This window comes from Oncorhynchus kisutch, linkage group LG17 (assembly GCF_002021735.2).
Source record: "Oncorhynchus kisutch isolate 150728-3 linkage group LG17, Okis_V2, whole genome shotgun sequence".
In the NCBI taxonomy this organism is placed as follows: domain Eukaryota; kingdom Metazoa; phylum Chordata; class Actinopteri; order Salmoniformes; family Salmonidae; genus Oncorhynchus; species Oncorhynchus kisutch.
Window position 1 is genome coordinate 77,930,942 of NC_034190.2, and position 24,590 is coordinate 77,955,531.

Genomic DNA, 24,590 nt, shown 5'->3' on the forward strand with positions numbered 1-24,590 from the left:
AGGCTGAAGGTATCCCACTACTGTATGTGTCTGTGAAAGCTGAAGACTGAAGGCATCCCACGGCTGTATGTATCTGTGAAGGCTGAAGGTATCCCACTACTGTATGTGTCTGTGAAAGCTGAAGGCTGAAGGCATCCCACCACTGTATGTATCCTGTCCATATGTCAACTGCTGCACTGCATGCCTCTCTCAAACTGACTGTGCTGCATCACGCTGGAAACTCCCCTGCTATTCCCCAGTGTGTTTGTTTGTGTCTGTGTGGTGTGTGTCAAATCAAATCAAAGTTGTGTGTGTGTGTGAGAGAGAGAATGAGAGAGTGTCTGTGTGCATGTGTCTCTGTGTATGTATAGCCTCTCTCTGTGTGTGTGTGTGAGAGAGAGAGAATGAGAGAGTGTTTGTGTACATGTGTCTCTGTGTACGTATAGCCTCTCTCTCTCTATGTGTGTGTGAGAGAGAGAATGAGAGAGTGTCTCTGTACATGTGTCTGTGTGTATGTATAGCCTCTCTCTCTCTGTGTGTGTGAGAGAGAGAGAATGAGAGAGTGTCTGTGTACATGTGTCTCTGTGTATGTATAGCCTCTCTCTCTCAATGTGTGTGTGAGAGAGAGAATGAGAGAGTGTCTGTGTACATGTGTCTCTGTGTACGTATAGCCTCTCTCTCTCTATGTGTGTGTGAGAGAGAGAATGAGAGAGTGTCTGTGTACATGTGTCTCTGTGTATGTATAGCCTCTCTCTGTGTGTGTGTGAGAGAGAGAGAATGAGAGAGTGTCGGTGTACATGTGTCTCTGTGTATGTATAGCCTCTCTCTGTGTGTGTGTGAGAGAGAGAGAATGAGAGAGTGTCTGTGTACATGTGTCTCTGTGTATGTATAGCCTCTCTCTGTGTGTGTGTGTGTGTGTGTGTGTGTCAGACAACATGGTGGGGGTGCAGTGGAACTCCATTGGCTATGTCCTGTTTGTTTGTTAAACCATGTGGATAAAACGTGTGTGCAGTCTCAGGTGGAAGCCTCTGACCGATTTGAGATGTTCTAGGCTTTTCCTAATGCACAGATGATTCTGATCCTCCTGTTATTCTCTTATCAACATATATGAAGCATGCCTCCATTCGTAAAACAATATGTAGGCCTACTGAGGCATGACCTCTTGTCCTAGATATTCATGGAAATGGCAGTGCCAGATGAATTTTCCTTAATAGCTTTGAGAGCTATTAAGGATTCAGTGGTTGGGTTAAATGACACATTTCAGTTGAATGCATTCAGTTGTACAACTGACCTGGTTATCCCCCTTTCCCCTCTCCCTAACAATACTTAACCAGATTCAAACAACATATTAAATCCAACCACTTCCCATTCTACTTGCTGATGGACACCTGACAATGGATCGTCTTGATTACCATCATTAGAAAAATACATATTCTGCCTTATGTCTAATCAAAAATGGTCAACCTAAACCTGAAATAAAATACAATTACGCGTATTTCTGCATACTAACAACCGTTACAATTATATTAAAATAATAAGTAGGAGTGGGGAATGTTTTTCGTGCAAATCCATATATTGTGCGGTACAGTGCACGCGCCGTCATCAACAGTGCTCAGCATCTTCTGAGAGCTGCGCGAGGGAGAGAAGAGGAGGAAGAGGGGGAGAGACGGGGAAAGGGCGCAAGACAAACAGGGGAAATCACAATAATGGAGTGGCGGCGGAAGAGGTTGGTTTCGCGAGCTCGGACTCTTCATATTTGACATTTACATTTTCTGTAAATTGAATCTAAATTCTGTTTTAACGGGCTGTGCGCCGATATCTCCAGTAGCCTAGCTCACCTAGCTCAAGAAGCCCTCCACAGATGCAGCAAATGCTACACGTAAACGGGGGATCCACCACTGGCACTAGGCAACGGTTTATCAATTCTGGTGGGCTTGAATTAGAATACTAAAGGACATATTTTGAAGGTAGCATTGGTTGAGTAGATTACAAAACCATTGACCGTTTTACTGTGAAATATTGTATTATGGACTCCACTTGTTTTTTCCAAAAAGGAAATGTTAGGCATTATAAATGATTAATTAACAGTATATCTATTCATGTCTCATTTCAACAATGTGTAACCATGTAGGTTCGCAGGTTGAATGTACAATGCTTTGGTAAATTAAAATAAAGGCTAGTTAATAATAATAACAACAATAATAATAATAATAAATCAACGTCTTTGAAATGGATTTCTTCTGAAAAGCTACATTGCTACCAAATGACAAGCACACCTTTGGGAACTCGTGGAAACAACCAGAGACGAGCAAAAACTGTGAGTGAGTCACTGAAATAAACTAAAGAAACCTATAGTGGAAAACATGTTGCCTTCACAAGAAGCCGCCAAGATTTACCATGACAACTACATGCGGAACTCCCGTGCCATCGGAGTACTCTGGGCGATATTCACCATATGCTTTGCCATCATCAACGTGGTTGTCTTCATTCAGCCCTACTGGATCGGGGACAGCGTGAGTACGCCGCAGGTGGGTTACTTCGGTTTGTTTCACCAGTGCGTTGGGAGTGGACCGCCCGACCGAGAGCTCGACTGCACGGGCAGCTTTACTGAGTTCAGCTCCATCCCCTCCGGTGCCTTCAAAGCGGCCTCGTTCTTTGTACTGATGTCCATGATTCTGATTCTGGGCTGCATCGCCTGTATGGCGCTCTTCTTCTTCTGCAACACCGCCAGCGTCTACAAGACCTGTGCCTGGATGCAGCTCCTATGTGGTATGTATAAAACCAATGGAAATTCAGTTACACAATCTTGTTCCAGCGCATTTAATCACAGACATTCATGCAGGCACTGATTTAATTTAAGGAAATATCATTGCCTGATGATAAACTGCCCCTGCAATTGGATATTTATGACATTCTCGTTGCATTCTAAAGAGGATTATCTGTATCTGCAGATAGGATGTAGGCTATGTTTGATTCATTCATCAATTCAATCAGTTAGATAGTGTTCTAGTGCCAAATCTCCAGGTGACCTATTGGATTGTGGGGGATTTGGGTTGATGAGATTACAATGTGTTAATGTGTTTTTAAATTATATTTGGGGATATGATTTTCACTGGTATGTCCACAGATGACTGAAAACACATGGATCTGCAACACTGGTTACATGTTACATGCAAACAACCTTGTCAAAACATACTGCTTGTACTGTTACTATTGCTAAGGATGTTGGGCTGGATCTAGAGGCAGATTAGATTCACCTCGCCACAAAAAGAAAATGTTACTTCACATTTCTACACAGATCCAGGCTCAGCTGGCTTACTGGAAGTTGTGTCTCATCATGTAGAATCCGTCTGCGGTACCATTGTCTCTCAGTCATGAGTCATGGAGCTGTGGGAGGAAGACAGAATTCCTATAGGCTGCTACAATCACCCACATTGAGCTCATGAGATTGCAGATGAAGCATTCATTTGCTCAACAAATCAATCTCAAAAACAGGCAACACACAACAAAAGGCCTCCTTGTGTTGGGGTAGATGTATTCCTTCAAACAGAACCTAACCACAGAGAGCTGCCCTTCTCATAAATAGAAGGAAAAAAACTAAATGAGAGTGATCATTTTCCGGGATATGAAAATTGGGTGTGTCTATATGGAACTAAATTCACTCACTCCCACTCAGATCTATACATCTAGGAGCTTCCAGGGCAGGTATAACTTGATCAGTGTGATATACACCAACGTGTGGGAGTAAGATTACCACAACAGTCAGCAAACTGAGAGAAGAGAAATATCAGCAGTTTATTCACTTTCTATTGTTGTTTTCTTTATCTGCCCACTCTCCTTTCTGATCTGCAGAGTCAGTTTCACAGGTTGGAAGAACGATCAATCAGCAAGATGGAGAAACAGTTTCCATGACATACGCTTTTCTCTTAGGATGCCGGAACACTCACTGTATGCACTCTTATGAAATGAGACAAAAAAGATGCATGAAGATATCAATGTTGGTAGTCACAAAGCAAGTGCACACACCTGGGTCTATTTATCTGACCATCTCTGTGTTTGCGATTGAGTCCCTTTCCCATTCCCATTTTCTGATGGATCAACTCTATTTCGGTACAGGGTATAGCCTTGTGATGAGGCTGCCTTGTGTACAGGTGAGAGGCCTGATGGTGTTGGCTATGAGAGGCCTGATACTGTTGGCAATGGGAGGCCTGGTGGCGTTGGCTATGAAAGGCCTGATACTGTTGGCTATGAGAGGCTTGATAGTGTTTGCTATGAGAGACCTGACGGTGTTGGCTATGAGAGGCCTGATGGTGTTGGCTATGAGAGCCCTCATAGTGTTGCTTATGGGAGGCCTGATCATGTTGGTTATGGGCCTAATGCTCTCTCACTACTGAGGAGATGCTAGTTTAATAAGCTGTTTGGGCCGTGGCAGTGTGTGGTGCCAACAGCGGGCTGGAGCTGGGCAGAGGAATAAGAGGATCACCTGCTTCTCCCAGTGCCCATTGGGACTACCATCATACCCCATGATTCTCCTCCCAATGTCCATGGGGACTACCATCATACCCCATGATTCTCCTCCCAGTTCCCATTGAGACTACCATCATACCCCATGATTCTCCTCCCAATGTCCATGGGGACTACCATCATACTCCATGATTGTACTCCCAGTTCCCATTGAGACTACCATCATACCCCATGATTCTACTCCCAGTTCCCATTGAGACTACCATCATACCCCATGATTCTACTCCCAGTTCCCATTGAGACTACCATCATACCCCATGATTCTCCTCCCAGTGCCCATTGAGACTACCATCATACCCCATGATTCTCCTCCCAGTTCCCATTGAGACTACCATCATACCCCATGATTGTACTCCCAGTTCCCATTGAGACTACCATCATACCCCATGATTCTACTCCCAGTTCCCATTGAGACTACCATCATACCCCATGATTCTCCTCCCAGTGCCCATTGAGACTACCATCATACCCCATGATTCTCCTCCCAGTTCCCATTGAGACTACCATCATACCCCATGATTCTCCTCCCAGTTCCCATTGAGACTACCATCATACCCCATGATTCTACTCCCAGTTCCCATTGAGACTACCATCATACCCCATGATTCTCCTCCCAGTGCCCATTGAGACTACCATCATACCCCATGGTTCTCCTCTTTAGTCAGGAGAGGTCAATGTTATATATACAAAATCATAAACGGTACTGTTCTCCCATTCTCCCTTTGCAGCTACATCGTGGACAGAGAAGTTAGATGACAAGACAGAACATAATGACTCAGCTTTTCTTTCTCTCTTTCTCAGTGAGTTGATATGACATGATCTCTGCACTGTCTGTCCTGCTCCATTCTCTCGCTCTCCGAGCAGCGCTCTAGACCAGCAGAGCCGACGACCGCTCCCTTAAGTCTTTCCACGGGTGCCCTGCAACTGTGTTAGACGGCAGCAGGAGAAATCACACATTCCATTCCAAACACATCGAGAGGGATGGAGAGCATACGGACAGAAATAGAAACAGACAAAATCATTGGGCCATGAAAGTGTAGTAAAAAATTGCGTAGTAGAAGTAATATTTCCACTACAGTACATAATTACAAAAGGATAGCCTGATTTCTATGGGCCGGTGGTTTCCAACTCTATTTCCCATCTCCCTCCATCAACTCATCCCTCCACTGATTTCCTGACCCTGTTTCTCTAAAAAATTCAACTCTGCTCGGTGTACTACTAGCTATTCATGTAGCAGCATACCATATGCCTGTTCAGTTACTTCAGGGTCTTACTACTGTTTCTGGCACTGAACAAGGTCCTGAAACTGACATCTAAGGCCATGATACACTGGCAATTCATTGAGGTAATATTGATGAGCAATATTGCTGGCAACGGAGTGAGGTGAGACACTGTAGCAATAATGAGCAATGTGCACATGGACATGAATAATAGATTTCATATGAAGAAGCACATATCAATTTCCCTATTTATTTACTAATCTACTATAGCTTGTTGTTGCCAGTTGACTGACACATCGGTACTGAAATGTATCAGCTAGCAAACAAGCAACAAAGAGGTGTTGCCGCTGCCCTGGGCATCCATTCAACCTACTGCCAGTCAAGTCAATGGCAACGCAGACATAAAGATAACTAGATTTAGAAAACATTTTACATCACAAATCTAATCTAGGAAGTATAAATGGTATTCGTCAGGCTAGCCAGCTAGTTAAACATACAAAAACAATCTAAAACTAATTGTAAATCATGGCTAGCTAGCTAGCGAATTAGCCTGTTTGTCTCATTGACTTAGCATAGATTGTGGCTAGCATGCTAATAGATTAGCGTTCGCACCACCGCGGATATCTTCGGCAGTAAATAACATTTTACTGCAGTGGGCTAAATCAGGACCACACATAGTGATTATTGGTAGACTTATACAAGGGATAGGGTGGGAGTAAAGCACACTGTGTGCTAGCTTAGCCATCTAGTCCTGAGGAGTTCTCCGGGACACAACAGATGGAAGGCTGTGGTCGACACCGTGTGCTAGCTTGTGCTAGCTTGCGGAGTCGCTAACTAGCGTTCATATAGGAACCAACGGGGTGCTCGAGGGGTCGTTCATGCAGGAACCAATGGGATTCTCGAGGAGGGATTGTTCGTGAAGAAAACAATGGGATGCTTTAGGGGGTTGTATTCCTGAAGATGCAGGAATGCCCACATGCAGGAATGCCACGAATTGTGGGCTGTAGTTGCACACTATTGACCATTGCTGGCAACATTACTCAGCAATATTTCCTCTCAAAGTTGCCAATATATCATGGCCTTCAGAGAGAGAAGAGAAAAGGAAACAGCAGTTTCTACAGGATGTGTATATTGTAGTATTTTATTGATCACACAAGGCCTGACAATAGACAGGGGATGATCAAACTTTAAGGCGAAGGTAGCAGAGCTGTGAAAATTGTTTCATGTTTGGGTTGACCTCTAATCAGATAGAAAACAAGTCCAAGTCGACACAATGGAGAATGGAATAGAATGAAACTAAATGTGGATAGCTTTCACATAGCTTTCACATAGCCTGAATGAGAGGAGAAGCTCTGAACCAACAGAGCTTGTTGTACAATGGGATTCCCTTCACCAGTGGACCCTTCATGGACAAGAGCTGTAGGCTCCCAAGGGGTGTGTGTTTGAGAATGGCGCTGTACCACTGCGTTAGCAACATAGCCCATGTGTATCTCCCGTTCCCCCTGTTCCTCTCGCTCTCGCTCTCCCCATCTATCTCTCTTTTTCTTTCCCTCTCTCTTGCTCTCTTTCAATTTCCATTTAAGGGCTCTTTTAGCATGGGACACATGTTTACATTGGCTAAGCAAGTGAAGTAGATAATAAACAAAGTGAAATAAAGAATAAAACAATTAAAAGTAAGTATTACACTCACAGAAGTTCCAAAAGAATAAATACATTTCAAATATCATATTATCCGTAAGTAGTTAAAGTGCAAAAGGGAAAATAAATACTGGTTGCTCTTTTCTTGTGGCGACAGGTCACCAGTCTTGCTGCTGTGAAGGTATTTCACCCAATAGGTATAGGAGTTTCTCAAAATTGGATTTGTTTTCTAATTCTTTGCGGGTCTGTGTAATCTGAGGAAATATGTGTTTCTAATATGGTCATACATTTGGCAGGAGGTTAGGAAGTGCAGCTCAGTTTCCACCGCATTTTGTGGGCAGTGTGCACATAATCTGTCTTCTCTTGAGAGCCAAGTCTGCCTACGGCGGTCTGTTTTGTGTTTGTAAACAGAGCCCCAGCACCAGCTTGCTTAGGGGACTCTTCTCCAGGTTCATCTCTCTTTAGCTGATGGTTTTGTTATGGAAGGTTTGCTCTGTATAACTGCATACAGGTGAAAGTGTTTTCCATAAGGTTGCAAAGGGAGGTGTTGTAAGAGTTAGTTTACATAGAAATAAAAAGAGGAGAGTTTATGCCGGGGGATTACATTTAAATTTGAGTCATTTTGCAGATGCTCTTATCCAGAGCAACTTACAATGCATTTAGAAATTATTCATACTCCTCTACACACAATACCCCATAATGACAAAGTGAAAACATGTTTTTAGAAATGTTTGCATTTTTATTGAAAATGAAATACAGAAATATCTCATATCTCACCCCTGAGTCATTACCTGTTAGAATCACATTTGGCAGTGATTACAGTTGTGAATCTTTCTGGGTAAGTCTCTTAAGAGCTTTGCACACCTGGATTGTTCAATACTTGCACATTATTCTTAAATTATACAAGCCATTTTAAAGTCTTGCCATTGATTTTCAAGCTGATTTAAGTCAAAACTGTAGCTCATTTACTTAACATTCAAATCACTCAACATTTCCCAGGGAGGCTGGGGAGACCAGGGGAGACCTCGTAGGCCGGGGAGGCCAGGGAGACTGTGGAGACCAGCAGGCCATGAAGGCTGGGGGAGCTAGGGAGTCCAGAGGGGCTGGGGAGGCCAGAGTGGCCGGTGGGGGCTGGGGAGGCTCGTGAGGCCAGGGAGCCAGCCTGGCGAGGCTAGGGAGGGATCTAGTACACACTGCTAAGTGTTACTCACTAGTGAACCAAATCTCAGGAGAAGCTTTACAGGGCTGACCGAGGCGGAGAAAGACAATTCCTATAGAACAGAGCCCCAAAAACACACCATGCCCCAAAAACACACCAAGCCCCAGAAACACACCAAGCCCCAGAAACACACCAAGCCCTAGAAACACACCAAGCCCTAGAAACACACCAAGCCCCAAAAACACCCCAAGCCCTAGAAACACCCAAGTCCCAGAAACACCCAAGCCCTAGAAACACCCCAAGCCCCAGAAACACACCAAGCCCCAGAAACACACCGAGCCCTAGAAACACCCAAGTCCCAGAAACACACCAAGCCCTAGAAACACACCAAGCCCTAGAAACACCCAAGTCCCAGAAACACACCAAGCCCCAGAAACACACCAAGCCCTAGAAACATACCAAGCCCCAGAAACACACCAAGCCCCAGAAACACACCAAGCCCCAGAAACACACCAAACCCCAGAAACACACCAAGCCCCAGAAACACACAAAGCCCCAGAAACACACAAAGCCCCAGAAACACACAAAGCCCTAGAAACACACCAAGTCCTAGTAACACAACAGCATCAGAGAAAAAGGGTATTGTTTCTCCTCAAAGGCATCCTCTCTACAGGCAGCAAATGACTGTTATCCAAACATGTTGGGAAAAGAATAGCTCTTGAGAATGCACACCGGGAGAGGGGAGGGGGTGTAAATTAGAATATCTATTATAGTCAAAATTTAGTACAGGCTTGTCTACATTTAGCAAAGTTATTATTGGAGAGTTTCAGTCGTGTCTTTTCATCTCTCTGTCTGTCTGTCTTTCTGTGCATTTGTCTGCGGTTGCATAATGCCATCTTTATCAACCAGAATTTTCCATTGATGGATGAGCTGTTTGGTAATTTTATTTAACCAGGCAAGTCAGTTAAGAACAAATTCTTATTCACAATGACGGCCTACCCCGGTCAAACCCAGACGACGCTGGGCCAATTGTGCGCCACCCTATGGGACTCCCAATCACAGCCAGATGTGATGCAGCCTTGATTCAAACCAGGTACTGCAGTGACGCCTCTTGCACTGAGATGCATTGTCTTAGACTACTGCACCACTCGGGAGCTAATGATGGGAGCTAATGATGGGAGGCTGTGTCTTTGGTAATAACGGGAGGGCGTGTGTTTGGTAATGACGGAAGGCCGTGTGTTTGGTAATGACGGAAGGCCATGTGTTTGGTAATGACGGGAGGCCGTGTGTTTGGTAATGACGGGAGGCTGTGTGTTTGGTAATGACGGGAGGCCGTGTGTTTGGTAATGACGGGAGGCCGTGTGTTTGGTAATGTTTGTCTCTGCTCAGCAGTATTGTACATATGGGAGGCTGTGTGTTTGGTAATGACGGGAGGCTGTGTGTTTGGTAATGACGGGAGGCTGTGTGTTTGGTAATGACGGGAGGCCGTGTGTTTGGTAATGACGGAAGGCCATGTGTTTGGTAATGACGGGAGGCCGTGTGTTTGGTAATGACGGGAGGCCGTGTGTTTGGTAATGACGGGAGGCCGTGTGTTTGGTAATGACGGGAGGCAGTGTGTTTGGTAATGACGGAAGGCCATGTGTTTGGTAATGACGGGAGGCCCAGTGTTTGGTAATGACGGGAGGGCGTGTGTTTGGTAATGACGGAAGGCCATGTGTTTGGTAATGACGGGAGGCCATGTGTTTGGTAATGACGGGAGGCCATGTGTTTGGTAATGATGGAAGGCCATGTGTTTGGTAATGACGGGAGGCCCAGTGTTTGGTAATGACGGGAGGCCGTGTGTTTGGTAATGACGGAAGGCCATGTGTTTGGTAATGACGGGAGGCCGTGTGTTTGGTAATGACGGGAGGCCGTGTGTTTGGTAATGACGGGAGGCCGTGTGTTTGGTAATGACGGAAGGCCATGTGTTTGGTAATGACGGGAGGCCGTGTGTTTGGTAATGACGGGAGGCCGTGTGTTTGGTAATGACGGGAGGCCGTGTGTTTGGTAATGACGGGAGGCCGTTTGTTTGATAATGTTTGTCTCTGCTCAGCAGTATTGTGCATATGGGAGGCTGTGTGTTTGGTAATGATGGGAGGCCCAGTGTTTGGTAATGATGGGAGGCCCAGTGTTTGGCTCTGCTCAGCAGTATTGTGCATATAAGAGGCTGTCTTACAGGCTCACTACTATGACATCAGCAGAGAGATTGGAGTTAGCTCAGCAGTGGAAGCAGCAGCAGCAGCAAGGCAGGGGCGGGCGATTCAGGGACTGAGGGACAGGAGAATGAGAGAGAGGTGGGGACTCAGAGGCCCAAAGCTGAAAGATAAGAAGCAGTAGGAACATCAGCAGAAAATATCCTGTTCCACCCCACCAACTCCCTGAGAGCCAGGAACAGGGATCTTACTTACTCTCTCACTCAAGGAATAGTGACTCATGACTTCATAATGTCTTCTTTTCTGACGACTCATCCTGAATATATCCTGAATCTGCTGCTTTATCGATAGATGCATACATTCAGTCTAAATCAGTTTTCTTAGAAGTCGTTTGCGTGACATCAAAATTACAGGCTTTGTACAACACAAATTAATCAGCGATTGGATTGTCTCTAACAAATCAGAGTTTTGAAGCTGATAACGTCATCGGTTTCTGGGACCAATCAGAATGGTCAGAATGTGTTCGCATTTTAGAAGTCGTCAGGGAAGGAGGCAAATCCAGAATCATGGTGGGGAAGAAATTTTAGTGGGCTTGGCATTTGGCTGGAGCGATGTGGATGGTTGTTTCCACCATGTCCCCACCATGTCTCCACCATGTCTCCACCATGTCTCCACCATGTCTCCACTATGTCTCCACCATGTCTCCACTATGTCTCCACCATGTCTCCACTATGTCTCCACCATGTCTCCACCATGTCTCCACTATGTCTCCACCATGTCTCCACCATGTCTCCACTATGTCTCCACCATGTCTCCACCATGTCTCCACTATGTCTCCACCATGTCTCCACCATGTCTCCACTATGTCTCCACCATGTCTCCACCATGTCTCCACTATGTCTCCACTATGTCTCCACCATGTCCCCACCATGTCTCCACTATGTCTCCACTATGTCTCTACCATGTCTCCACTATGTCTCCACCTCCACCATGTCTCCACCATGTCTCCACTATGTCTCCACCTCCACCATGTCTCCACTATTTCTCCACCTCCACCATGTCTCCACCATGTCTCCACCATGTCTCCACCATGTCCCCACCATGTCTCCACCACGTCTCCACCACGTCTCCACCATGTCTCCACTATGTCTCCACCATGTCTCCACCATGTCCCCACCATGTCTCCACTATGTCTCCGCTATGTCTCCACCATGTCTCCACTATGTCTCCACCATGTCTCCACCATGTCTCCACTAGGAGACCACTAGGAAGAAACCTAGAGAGGAACCAGGCTATGTGGGGTGGCCAGTCCTCTTCTGGCTGTGCCGGGTGGAGATTATAACAGAACATGGCAAAGATGTTCAAATGTTCATAAATGACCAGCATGGTCGAATAATAATAAGGCAGAACAGTTGAAACTGGAGCAGCAGCACAGTCAGGTGGAAGTTGAAACTGGAGCAGCAGCATGGCCAGGTGGACTGGGGACAGCAAGGAGTCATCATGTCAGGTAGTCCTGGGGCATGGTCCTAGGGCTCAGGTCAGTTGAAACTGGAACAGCAGCATGGCCAGGTGGACTGGGGACAGCAAGGAGTCATCATGTCAGGTAGTCCTGGGGCATGGTCCTAGGGCTCAGGTCCTCCGAGAGAGAGAAAGAAAGAGAGAAGGAGAGAACGCACACTTAGATTCACACAGGACACCGAATAGGACAGGAGAAGTACTCCAGATATAACAAACTGACCCCAGCCCCCCGACACATAAACTACTGCAGCATAAATACTAAATCCACCATGTCTCCACTATGCCTCCACCATGTATCCACCTCCACTATGTCTCCACCATGTCTCCACTATGTCTTCACCATGTCTCCACTATGTCTCCACCTCCACCATGTCTCCACCATGTCTCCACTATGTCTCCACCTCCACCATGTCTCCACCATGTCTCCACTATGTCTCCACCATGTCTCCACCATGTCTCCACTATGTCTCCACCATGTCTCCACTATGTCTCCACTATGTCTCCACCATGTCTCCACCATGTCTCCACTATGTCTCCACCATGTCTCCACTATGTCTCCACCATGTCTCCACTATGTCTCCACCATGTCTCCACCTCCACTATGTCTCCACCATGTCTCCACCTCCACCATGTCTCCACTATGTCTCCACTATGTCTCCACCATGTCTCCACCATGTCTCCACTATGTCTCCACCTCCACCATGTCTCCACCATGTCTCCACTATGTCTCCACCATGTCTCCACTATGTCTCCACCTCCACCATGTCTCCACCATGTCTCCACTATGTCTCCACCTCCACCATGTCTCCAACATGTCTCCACTATGTCTCCACCATGTCCGTTATAAAACATTATTGCAATTACATTTGCGTTTTGTTATCCAACACCCATTGCCTACACTGTATTTGTACTTGCTGTGACTGGCCTTTTGATTTCAATTATAGAATAAAGTTGAACTTACCTTCATTTGAATCATGTATCTTTGTTTTCCATAGACTACAGCTTCCAACGTACTCTCTCTCTCTCTTCTGTCTCCCCCAGCTGTATGCCTGGTGTTGGGCTGTATAATCTTTCCGAACGGCTGGGATGCGGAGGTGGTGCGGGACCTGTGTGGGGAGGAGACGGGGAAGTATACGCTGGGTAACTGCTCTGTCCGCTGGGCTTATATCCTGGCTATTATGGGCATCCTGGATGCCCTGATCCTGTCCTTCCTGGCCTTCGTTTTGGGGAACAGGCAGAACGACATTTTCCTGGAGGAACTCAAGGCTGACAACAATAAAGGTGAAGGGTGGTTTTAGACCAAGTCTATGTGTGAAATGGCTCTCTTTTCTCTATACATTGGGTTCTGGTCAAAAGTAGTGCACTCAGGAATATGGTGTCATTTCAGACACACACAAGGAATCACCAAAACCCATCTTTGGGGCGGCAGCGTAGCCTAGTGGTTAGAGCTTTGGACTAGTAACCGGAAGGTTGCGAGTTCAAACCCCTGAGCTGACAAGGTACAAATCTGTCGTTCTGCCCCTGAACAGGCAGTTAACCCACTGTTCCCAGGCAGTCATTGAAAATAAGAATGTGTTCTTAACTAACTTGCCTGGTTAAATAAAGGTAAAATAAATACAAATAAATAAATAAATCTATAATTAATCAACACTAAATGGATGTTGATTTCCAAAGTCAGATGTGTTTTCCTCTATATAGACAAGAGATAGATTGCACAACCGGCCCTCGTAGTTGACATATTGTCGTAATGATAAAATAGGATCTGGTATTGTAATTCAGTTAGTGTCTTAGTTAGCCTATTGCACTCACCATGGAACTGCATGAAAGAGGGTAGGAATGTCCACCAGAGTCTGTTCTCACTGTTTGCACAGGATTGCATCAGACTGGTCTGTCCATATTGACTGATCAGAACAGGGAGATGTTCATTCAGGGGACTTTTGAAGAGACTGACGTCAGAACATTGTTAGAAGTCTTCTAACTCATTCTTACAGAAATGTAATAGACCCCTCATGATGTTGTCAACTGTCAGATCAGAGGATTATATCATTTGGTTGGAAAATAGGATTTCTTTGTACCATACTCTCTGTAGTGGTTTCCATGGTTACTCACCAGATTCCAGTGGGATATAGCCTATTCTGCCGTGTCTCTCTCACCGCTCATCTGATTAACCTTGCACTAACTCACTGATAGAGATTATACCATGTGTAATATTTTGAGTTCTGTACAATTAATTACATCCTGCGTACAATAATATTTGACTTTGTTCTTGCAGATTTCGCTGTGTCCAAGGTAAGTGACTTTGTAAGTAAACAGTTAACAGTGTCATGACTTTGTGCACCGTGGTCTGTGGTTGTTGTGCAGGGCTGTTGTGTAGTGTTGTTGAGGTATCCTTGGCAGTGTTTGTCTCTATGGATAAGTGTGTTAGCCCCGTTACTCCCATCTTGTACAATATATGTTTGTCATAATAAGCTCCAAGCACTATCTTGTTGTTTATTGTAAAAGGTTTATATATAATGTGTATTATTTCAATATCCTTACATGATGTACTGCTGGGATACTTTTTTCTTGCCTTTAGATTGAGGTCCGGGACAGAAGACGCGACCCAAGGTATGTTGCAGTCCAGAGGTTCCACTGAGGTGCTCCTTGCCTTGGATGACCGCACCCTGAGAGCCTCCTTGCCTTGGGTGACCCCCCTCTTAGAGGATCCCTGCCTTGGATGACCCCCCCTCTGAGGGGATCCTTGCCTTGGATGACCCCCCTCTGAGGGGATCCTTGCCTTGGATGACCCCCCTCTCCTCTACTCCCTCTCATCCAGTCATCAGGCTAATATCCAACCTGGCTCCATGCGCAGACCACATGTACAGCATTCTGTAATATAAAACTGGGAGAAACTATATTTTACATAGTATTATGTTGTAAAGTTCATTAACACTACTATAAAAAAAGACTATATTTGCATATAAAATGTGTCCAAATGGAACTATACTTTGCAGCTTTACAGAAATAGACCTCTGGGAATTTAGATACTGTACATACAAGGCAATGTATATATTTGGAACAGTACAATGAGCAGCAAACTATATAACCCTTCAATGGAAATTTGTTCAGTGTATTTCTACCCTTTGCAAAATGATTTGAGTACAAAAAGTAGAATAAAGCAGAACAAAACAAACATTTTGTAAACATTTAATAGACCCCATAAAACTGAAGCGTTTGGAGTCTTTTTAAAGGTATTTACTGTCAAGCAATTAAAAGTAGAGAATATTTTCTGAAATGATTCATCTGAAACAGGGTAGGCTAAAGAAATGATTCATCTGAAACAGGGTAGGCTAAAGAAATGATTCATCTGAAACAGGGTAGGCTAAAGAAATGATTCATCTGAAACAGGGTAGGCTAAAGAAATGATTCATCTGAAACAGGGTAGGCTAGAGAAATGATTCATCTGAAACAGGTTAGAATAGAGAAACAGTGTAGACTAAAGAAACAGGGTAGGCTAAAGAAATGATTCATCTGAAACAGGGTAGGCTAGAGAAATGATTCATCTGAAACAGGTTAGAATAGAGAAACAGTGTAGACTAAAGAAACAGGGTAGGCTAAAGAAATGATTCATCTGAAACAGGGTAGAATAGAGAAACAGTGTAGACTAAAGAAACAGGGTAGACTAAATAAATGATTCATCTGAAACAGGGAAATGATCTGGTACACTAGATACAGTAGATGTCAGCTAAACATATTTGAGATATTAGTCCTCTCAGAAGGAAGCCCTGTCTGCTGCATTCCCCTCAGGTCCCTCAGCACCGAGACACTGGGGCCACACGTCTCCTCCACACCATCCTAGCAGGCTTTCTACTGCACATTGCAGTGACCAACACGCACTGGGCCTGTGTGGATTTAACCTGTTAACCCCACAATGGGGAAAGAATACTGGGAAAAATCATCATCTATGTAGAGGCAGTATTTCTACCAACTTAAAAAAAAATATATATCAAATAGTATCTAGTGAAGAACTACATGTTTACTTCTTGTCCATAATCATTGCTACACTGTACAGAGTTGTTGTAAATTGAGAAGCTAAATGCTATGTTATTAGGTGGCAGCCAATTCCCAGGAAGCTGTACTGTAGAGGCGAGTGAGGTATGTCTAGGAAACCATACACAAAATAAATCATGTTACTAAATATGTAGGAAGTCTGTGTGAAGGAAGAAACCACATGGAAAAAATGGTAAGCAAGTTTAGGTCCCAAAAAATTACAGATTTTCACAAAGTCAAATAAATGTATTGTCTTACAGGTTTCATGATGCTTGTATCTAAACCAAAGTAGATCATTTTAAAAGTGTTTCATACATCAGGTGGGGTCTATAGAAGCTACAATATGTGGTCCTAAATTTTGCATGAAAGTGCATCTTTGTAACAATGTGAGCTAATATAGTAAAAAGTGTTGCTTTGGGGTAAATTGTGCCATTTTACCAGGGGCAAGTTGAGCCAATACAAATGATGATTACATTTTGTAAGTTTTATGCATAATATGCATAGTATTTTGAAGAGACTACATATTCATGTGATTTTCAAATGATGAAAAATGCCTTCATCAGTTGGGTTCGGCCACCTCTTGGCCACAATTGAAGTGTTTTCTTCTCAGACGTAATGCAAGGCATATGAGGTTACACCAGGGTCTGAGCCTATGTTAAAAGTGCTTTAAAAAGTACCAAGTGTCATACCAAGAAATATGTCCCTATGCTTACCCTGTTCCTATGCTCTGTTTACGCCATACCAAGAGAACACTGTTTTAGGACAAGCTATGTTTTCAAAATTATTATGGCTACGTGAATACTGATTATGTCACAACATCTGGAAATATATGCATATATCTTTATTAGAAATAAAAAAAACAATATTTAATTTGACGTAGTGATGTTAAATGTAAAAGATTCTCAACATACCCCGCTCTCCAATACTGTAAGACACTAAATCAAACACCATTGTTACTCCAGAATAGAGCCTTGGGTCTGATCGGACAAAACATTGCTTTTGTAAATATCTGTTTCTCTCCTTTGTGTTGTTATTTTGAGAGCCTGACAACTTGTTTTCCTTAACTTAATGAGCACACTACTGTACCTACAGATGGGTTACACAACCAGAGACGGTTTACATAACCATAGATGGGTTACATAACCAACAACTCTTTTTTTTCTTCTGGCTCCAAAGTAAGGTTGAGCTCTGAGTGCTGTCTTTGCCTCATCACTCAACTCAGTGGGAGGCCTCTTTGAATTACAGTCAATTAACAGAGTCAAGGAGAACAGTGGGCTTCAACACAAGCACACATAAAGAAACCCTGGAATATACAGTCACTGGCCAGTCTATTATTTACCATCTAGTACCGGGTCGGACACCCCCTTTGGATCCAGAATGGCCTGAATTATTTGGGGCATTCTACATGGCGTCAGAAGAGTTCCACAGGGATGTTTGTCCTTGCAGACGTGATGGCATCACGCAGTTGCTGCGGATTGGACGGCGATACGTTAATTCCATCTCATCCCAAGGATATTCTGCTCTATTGGGTGGAGGTCTGGGGACTGAGTGATCAGGCCACTCAAACTGAACTCACTGTCATGTTCCAGGCCATGTTTTTCCACTCCTCAATTGTCCAGTGTTAGTGATCAAGTGCCAAATGGAGCCGCTTCTCCTTGTTTTCAGCTGATAGGAGTGGAACCCGGTGTGATCGTCTGCAATAGCCCATCCATGACAAGGATCAATGAGTTGGGCATTTTGAGATGCCGCTCTGCACACCACTGTTGTACTGCACCGTTATTTGTCTGTTTGTGGCCCACCTGTTAGCTTGCACGATTCTTGCCATTCTCCTTTGACCTCTCATCAACGAGCTGTTTTCGCTTACAGGACTGCCGCTGACTAGATGTTCTTTTTTTAAATTGCTACTATTCTCGATAAACCATAGACACTGTCATGCATGAAAAGCCCAGGAGTGCGGTCATTTCTTATATACTGGATCCGGTGCGCCTGGCACCGATGATCATACCACATTCAAAGTTGCTTAGGTCACTAGTTTTGCCAATTCTAACGTTCAACTGAACAGTACCTGAATGTCTCGATGCCTGTCTACCTGCTTTATATAACAAGCCACGGCAACGTGACTCACTGTCTGTAGGAGCAATCAATTTTGGTGAAAAGGGTGGCGTATCTAATAGACTGGCCGGTGAGTGTATATTACAGATATATCATTTCAACCCCAAAAATTCTTATGAGATTTTAGATATCAGGTTGTACTTTTTTAAATATATCTTACCAACAAAAATGTTGACAATATGTTGCCATCATCTGAAAAATGTATTAATGACAATCTGTGGATTTGTTGTATATTGAACTATAATACTGTATACCAGTGGTTCCCAAACGTTTTATAGTCCCGTACCCCTTCAAGCATTCAACCTCCAGCTGTGTATCCCCTCTAGCACCAGGGTCAGCTGTACCCCCTCTAGCACCAGGGTCAGTGCACTCTCAAATGTTGTTTTTTGCCATCGTAAGCCTGCCACACACACACTATACAATACATTTATCAAACATAAGAATGAATGTGAGTTTTTGTCACAACCCGGCTCGTGGGAAGTGACAAAGAGCTCTTATAGACCCAGGGCACAAATAATAATATAATAATAATCAATAATGTTGCTCTTTATTTAACCATCTTACATATAAAACCTTATTTGTTCATCGAAAATTGTGAATAACACACCACAGGTTAATGAGAAGGCTGTGCTTGAAAGGATTCACACAACTCTGCAATGTTGGGTTATATTGGAGAGAGTCTCAGTCTTAAATCATTTTCCACACACAGTCTGTGCCTGTATTTAGTGCTAGTGAGGGCCGAGATTCCACTCTCACATAGCTACTTGGTTGCAAAGGAAATCAGTGTCTTAACAGCGCGATTTGGCAAGGCAGGGATCTCTGAGCGCAGCCCAATCCAGAAATCTGTCAGTGGCTTCTAATTAAATTAAATGTACACAGAACGGCTTGTTGCAATTTCGATGAGGCTCATTGTTCAGATATCGGTAAGTGGACTGGAGGCAGGGCATGAAAGGGATAACGAATCCAGTTGTTTGTGTAATTTGTTTCGGGAAAGTACCTGCGTAATTGCGCACCCAACTCACTCAGATGCTTCGCTTTTTCACATTTGACTTTGTCTGTAAGCTTGAGTTCTCTCTCACCCAGATAGGCCAGTCGTGTGAGAAACTCATCCTCATGCAAGCGGTCAGACAGGTGAAAATTATGGTCAGTAAAGAAAACTTTAAGCCTGTTTCTCAACTCAAAAAAACGTGTCAATACTTTGCCCCTTGATAACCAGCGCACTTCTCTGTATGTTGTAAAAGTGTTACATGGTCGCTGCCCATATCATTACATAATGCAGAAAACAAAGTTAACCATTTTCACTGTAATGTCCAAAACATCTTTCAAGCTGTCAGGCATTCCCTTGGCAGCAAGAGCTTCTCGGTGGATGCTGCAGTGTAGCCAACTGCTTGTACGTACATTACCACAACACTGTCTCCCTGTTATGGCTTCTGCGCCATCAGTACAGATACCAACATGAGCAGCAGCTACGTCCCGCGAGAGAGTAACGGTTAATTTGATTGGAAGTTCATTATTTGACTACGCTACCTGTATTTGATATTGTGTTGTTATTTTGCTGAACACTAAATGGTTTAATTTTATTTTTGGCAGTGAAACAAGGCTACTCAGGTGAGAGAGAAAAACACCCAGATGTATAGCCCTGTTGGAAAATAAATCTAAATCACATTTCTATTTGGCGACGGCATTGCGTACCCCAGTTTGGGAATACCTGACCGTATACAATATTGTTGAGATTTTCTGCTGACATTTTAGTTGTCTGTGTTATGGAATGAAGCAGTAATGTATTGTGAGATTTTCACTGGAAGTGTAATGATGATCATTCATTCTCTCACTTTGTAAAATGTCTTAAACCTACAAAGGCTAAATGAATTGGTAAGAGTGTTGGTTCAGCAACTACAACAAAACAACAACAATAACAATATCAACTAATCAAGTAACATTTTACCATTGTTTAATGTGTGTCCAAAGACATAAACGTGTCCACATTTTGTACCATTTTCTGACTGTTGACGTTTATTGAGGATTCTCTGAAATGTTCAAGTCAAATGTGTGAATATACAGGTAACTGTATAATAAAGAAAATGCCAACATAAAGTGTATTTATAGGAGTTGGGCCACCACGAGCCACCAGAACAGTCCTAGATTTGACTTGTTCTAAGTGTCTGGAACTCTACTGGAAAGATTCGACACCATTCTTTCAAGACAAATTCCATTGTCTAACGTTTGTTGATGTTGGTGGAAAATGCTGTCTCATGCGCCTCTCTAGAATCTCCCATAAGTGACTGAGACACGCACGCACACACGGACACGTACACGCACGCACACACACTACTACACAAACACACCCTTTAAACCCCCTATACTTCTTTGAGACTCCTCTTAAAAAGTCAGAGAGCTCTTCTTCTAGCCATGCTAGCCCAAATAATGGGCAACTGGGCATTTTTATACAATACCCTAAGCATGATGGGATGTACACTGAATAAAAAATATAAATGCAACATACAACAATTTCAAAGATTTACTGAGTTACAGTTTATAAGGAAATCAGTCAATTGAAATAAATGCAATAGGCCCTAATCTATAGATTTCACATACCTGAGACAGATATGCATCTGTTGGTCACAGATACCTTAAAAACAAGTAGGGTGTGGATCAGAAAAGCAGTCAGTATCTGGTGTGACCACCATTTGCCTCATGCAGCATGATACATCTCCTTCGCATAGAGTTGATCAGGCTGTTGATTGTGGCCTGTGGAATGTTGTCCCACTCCTCTTGAATGGCTATGCGAAGTTGCTGGATATTGGCGGGAACTGGAACACGCTGTCGTACACATTGATCCAGAGCATCCCAAACATGCTCAATGGGTGACATGTCTGGTAAGTATGCAGGCCATGGAAGATCTAGGACATTTTCAGCTTCCAGTAATTATGTACAGATCCTTGCGACATTGGACATGCATTATCATGCTGAAACATGAGGAGATGGCTGTGTGATCAAGACCTTTAAACAGGTCAATATTCAAAAGGCCACGGGGCCAGACAGATTACCAGGATGCACGGAACAACTGGCATTTTCAACCTCTCCCTGACTGAGTCTGTAATATCTACATGTTTCAAGCAGACCACAATAAGCAAAGGCAACCAAGGAAGCAGACCAAGGAAGCAAAGGCAACCTGCCTAAATGACTACTGCCCTGTAGCACTCACATCGGTAGCCATGAAGTGTTTTGAAAGGCTGGTCATGACTTACATCAGCATCATCATCCCGGAAACCCTAGACCCACTCCAATTCGTATACTGCCCCAACAGATCCACAGATGACGCAATCTCAATTGCACTCCATACTGCTCTTTCCCACCTGGACGAAAGGAAAACCTATGTGAGAATGCTATTCATTGACTACAGGTCAGCATTCAACACCATAGTGCCCACAAAGCTCACCACTAAGCTAAGGATCCTGGGACTAAACACCTCCCTCTGCAACTGGACTTACTGACGGCCCACCCTCAGGTGGTAAGGGTAGGCAACAACACAACACTGGGGGCCCTCAGGGGTGAGTGCTTAGTCCCCTCCTGTACTCCCTGTTCACCCATGACTGCATGGCCAAGCACGACTCAAACACCATCATTAAGTTTGTTGATGACAAAACAGTGTTAGGCCTGATCACCGACAATGATGAGACTATAGGGAGCAAGTCTATAGGGAGCAGGTCAGAGACCTGGCAGTGTGGTACCAGGACAAGAACCTCCCCCTCAATGTGAGCAAGACAAAGGAACGGATTGTGAACTACAGGAAAAGGGTGCCGAACAATCCCCCATTAACGTCGGTGGGCCTCTTATGGAGCGGATCGAGAGCTTCAAGTTCCTTGGTGTCCACATCACCAACAAACTATCATGGTCCAAAGACACCAAGACAGTCGTGACGAGGTCACGACAACACCTTTTCCCCCTCCGGAGACTGAAAAGATTTGGCATGTGTTCTATAGCTGCACCACCGAAAGCATCCTGACCGGTTGCTTCTACCCCCAATCTATAAGACTGCTGAACAATTAATAAAATGGCCACTCAGAATATTTACAACATTGACATCAGCAAACCGCTCACCCACAAAACGCCATCTTCCCGGTACAGTTGAAATTGGGATTAATCTGTGAAGGCCATCGAAGGTGAACATTTGCCCACTGAAGACGGTTACGAGGCAGAACTGCAGTCAGGTCAAGGCCCTGGTGAAATTGATGAACACACAGATGAACTTCCCTTCTGACAGTTTGTGCAGAAATTCTTTGGTTGTGCAAACCCACAGTTTCATCAGCTGTCTGGGTGGCTGGTCTCAGACCATCCCGCAGGTGATGAAGATGGATGTGGAGGTCCTGGGCTGCCGTGGTTACAGGTGGTCTGCGGTTGTGAAGCTGGTTGAACATACTGCCAAATTCTCTAAAATGACATTGGCGGTGGCTTATGGTAGCCTAGTGGTTAGAGTGTTGGACTAGTAACCGGAATGTTGCAAGTTCAAACCCCCGAGCTGACAAGGTACAAATCTGTCATTCTGCCCCTGTGTGCAATGTTTTGATGTTGAGAAATAAGCTTTTTCTGCAAATTTAACATTTCTGAGATATTTTACTTCAGCTCATGAAACATGGGACCAACACTTCACATGTTGCGTTTATATTTTTGTTCAGTATAAATCACTTAATTAACTGAGGAATCACACCTGTGTGGAAGGAGCTGCTTTCAACATACTTTTTATCCTTCATTTACTCAAGTTCTTCCTTTTTTTGGCAGTTACCTGTAGATCAAATTCCCCATCTGACTGTTTTAAAGTTTTGGAGTATATAGTGGAGCTGGTAATCCTTATCCTGATGACTTGCTTTGGACAGGGACAATGTTGGACAGGGACAGTGTTAGACAGGGACAGTGTATAGAGCAGCCTGTGCCACTCCAACAGGAAGTGAGTCACCAAGGAGTAAGTCAAGGCCATGGAGAAGTGTGGCAATAGGAAGAAAGCCTCATAAATGCTCACTCTGTCACATCAGTTTGCACTTCGATGTGTGGTCGTTTCTTTCACCTCCTCCCATCAATATTGGCAATTACACACAAGAAGAGCTATGTTTTAAGGGAATAAAGGTTTGTACCAGATTGACATTCCATTCGAATGATAAACAGGTAGATTATCATAACCAAAGCGTAAATTACAAAAAGATGGAAGCAGAGGAATTGTAGTTACTGTTAAAACTCGTTTTCCAACCACCCCACAAATGTCTTGTTAACAAACTACAGTTTTGGCAAGTCGGTTAGGACATCTACTTTGTGCATGACACAAGTCATTTTTCCAACAATTGTTTACAGACAGATTATTTCACTTATAATTCACTGTATCACAATTCCAGTGGGTCAGAAGTTTACATTCACTAAATTGACTGTGCCTTTAAACAGCTTGGAAAATTCCAGAAAATGATGTCATGGCTTTAGAAGCATCTGAAAGGCTAATGGACATAATTTGAGTCAATTGGAGGTGTACCTGTGGATGTATTTCAAGGCCTACCTTCAAACTAAGTGCCTCTTTGCTTGACATCATGGGTAAATCAGAAGAAATCAGCCAAGACCTCAGAAAGAAATTATAGACCTCCACAAGTCTGGTTCATCCTTGGGAGCAATTTCCAAACGCCTGAAGGTACCACGTTCATCTGTACAAACAATAGTACGCAAGTATAAACACCATGGGACCACGCAGCTGTGATACCGCTCAGGAAGGAGACGCGTTCTGTCTCCTAGAGATGAATGTACTTTGGTGCGAAAAGTGCAAATCAATCCCAGCACAACAGCAAAGGACCTTGTGACGATGCTGATGGAAACAGGTACAGAAGTATCTATATCCACAGTAAAAATGAGTCCTATATCGACATAACCTGAAACGCCGCTCAGCAAGGAAGAAGCCACTGCTCCAAAATCGCCATAAAAAAGCCAGACTACGGTTTGCAACTGCACTTGTGGACAAAGATAGTACTTTTTGGAGAAATGTCCTCTTGTCTTATGAAACAAAAATAGAATTGTTTGGCCATAATGACCATTGTTATGGTTGGAGGAAAAAGTGGGAGGCTTGCAAGCCGAAGAACCACATCCCAACCGTGAAGCACGGGGGTGGCAGCATCATGTTGTGGGGGTGCTTTGCTGCAGGAGGGACTGGTGCACATCACAAAATATATGGCATCATGAGGAAGGAAA

General features: G+C 44.0%; 1 protein-coding gene across 2 annotated transcripts; it reads left to right on the top strand.

Annotated features, from left to right (window-relative positions):
- Positions 1-1,580: 1,580 nt before the first annotated feature.
- LOC109908602 (LHFPL tetraspan subfamily member 4 protein) lies at positions 1,581-15,450 on the top strand. 2 transcript variants are annotated; one of them, XM_031794687.1, is made up of 4 exons: positions 1,581-2,748; positions 13,272-13,511; positions 14,503-14,531; positions 14,806-15,450. In XM_031794687.1, the coding sequence occupies exons 1-4, from the start codon at positions 2,343-2,345 to the stop codon at positions 14,863-14,865; spliced, it is 735 nt and encodes a 244-aa protein (XP_031650547.1). In that variant the 5' UTR covers positions 1,581-2,342; the 3' UTR covers positions 14,866-15,450. The 2 variants fall into 2 exon arrangements, with proteins under 2 accessions (XP_031650547.1, XP_020362856.1); XM_020507267.2 differs by having other exon boundaries at positions 14,503-14,519.
- Positions 15,451-24,590: the final 9,140 nt, after the last annotated feature.

Bases quoted from the DNA above. Each gene is read 5' to 3' on its own strand.
- LOC109908602 (XM_031794687.1), top strand. From the start codon at position 2,343: ATGTTGCCTTCACAAGAAGCCGCCAAGATTTACCATGACAACTACATG. The intron at 2,749-13,271 runs GTATGTATAAAA...TGTCTCCCCCAG, and splicing joins CTGGATGCAGCTCCTATGTG to CTGTATGCCTGGTGTTGGGC. The intron at 13,512-14,502 runs GTGAAGGGTGGT...TTGTTCTTGCAG, and splicing joins CAAGGCTGACAACAATAAAG to ATTTCGCTGTGTCCAAGGTA.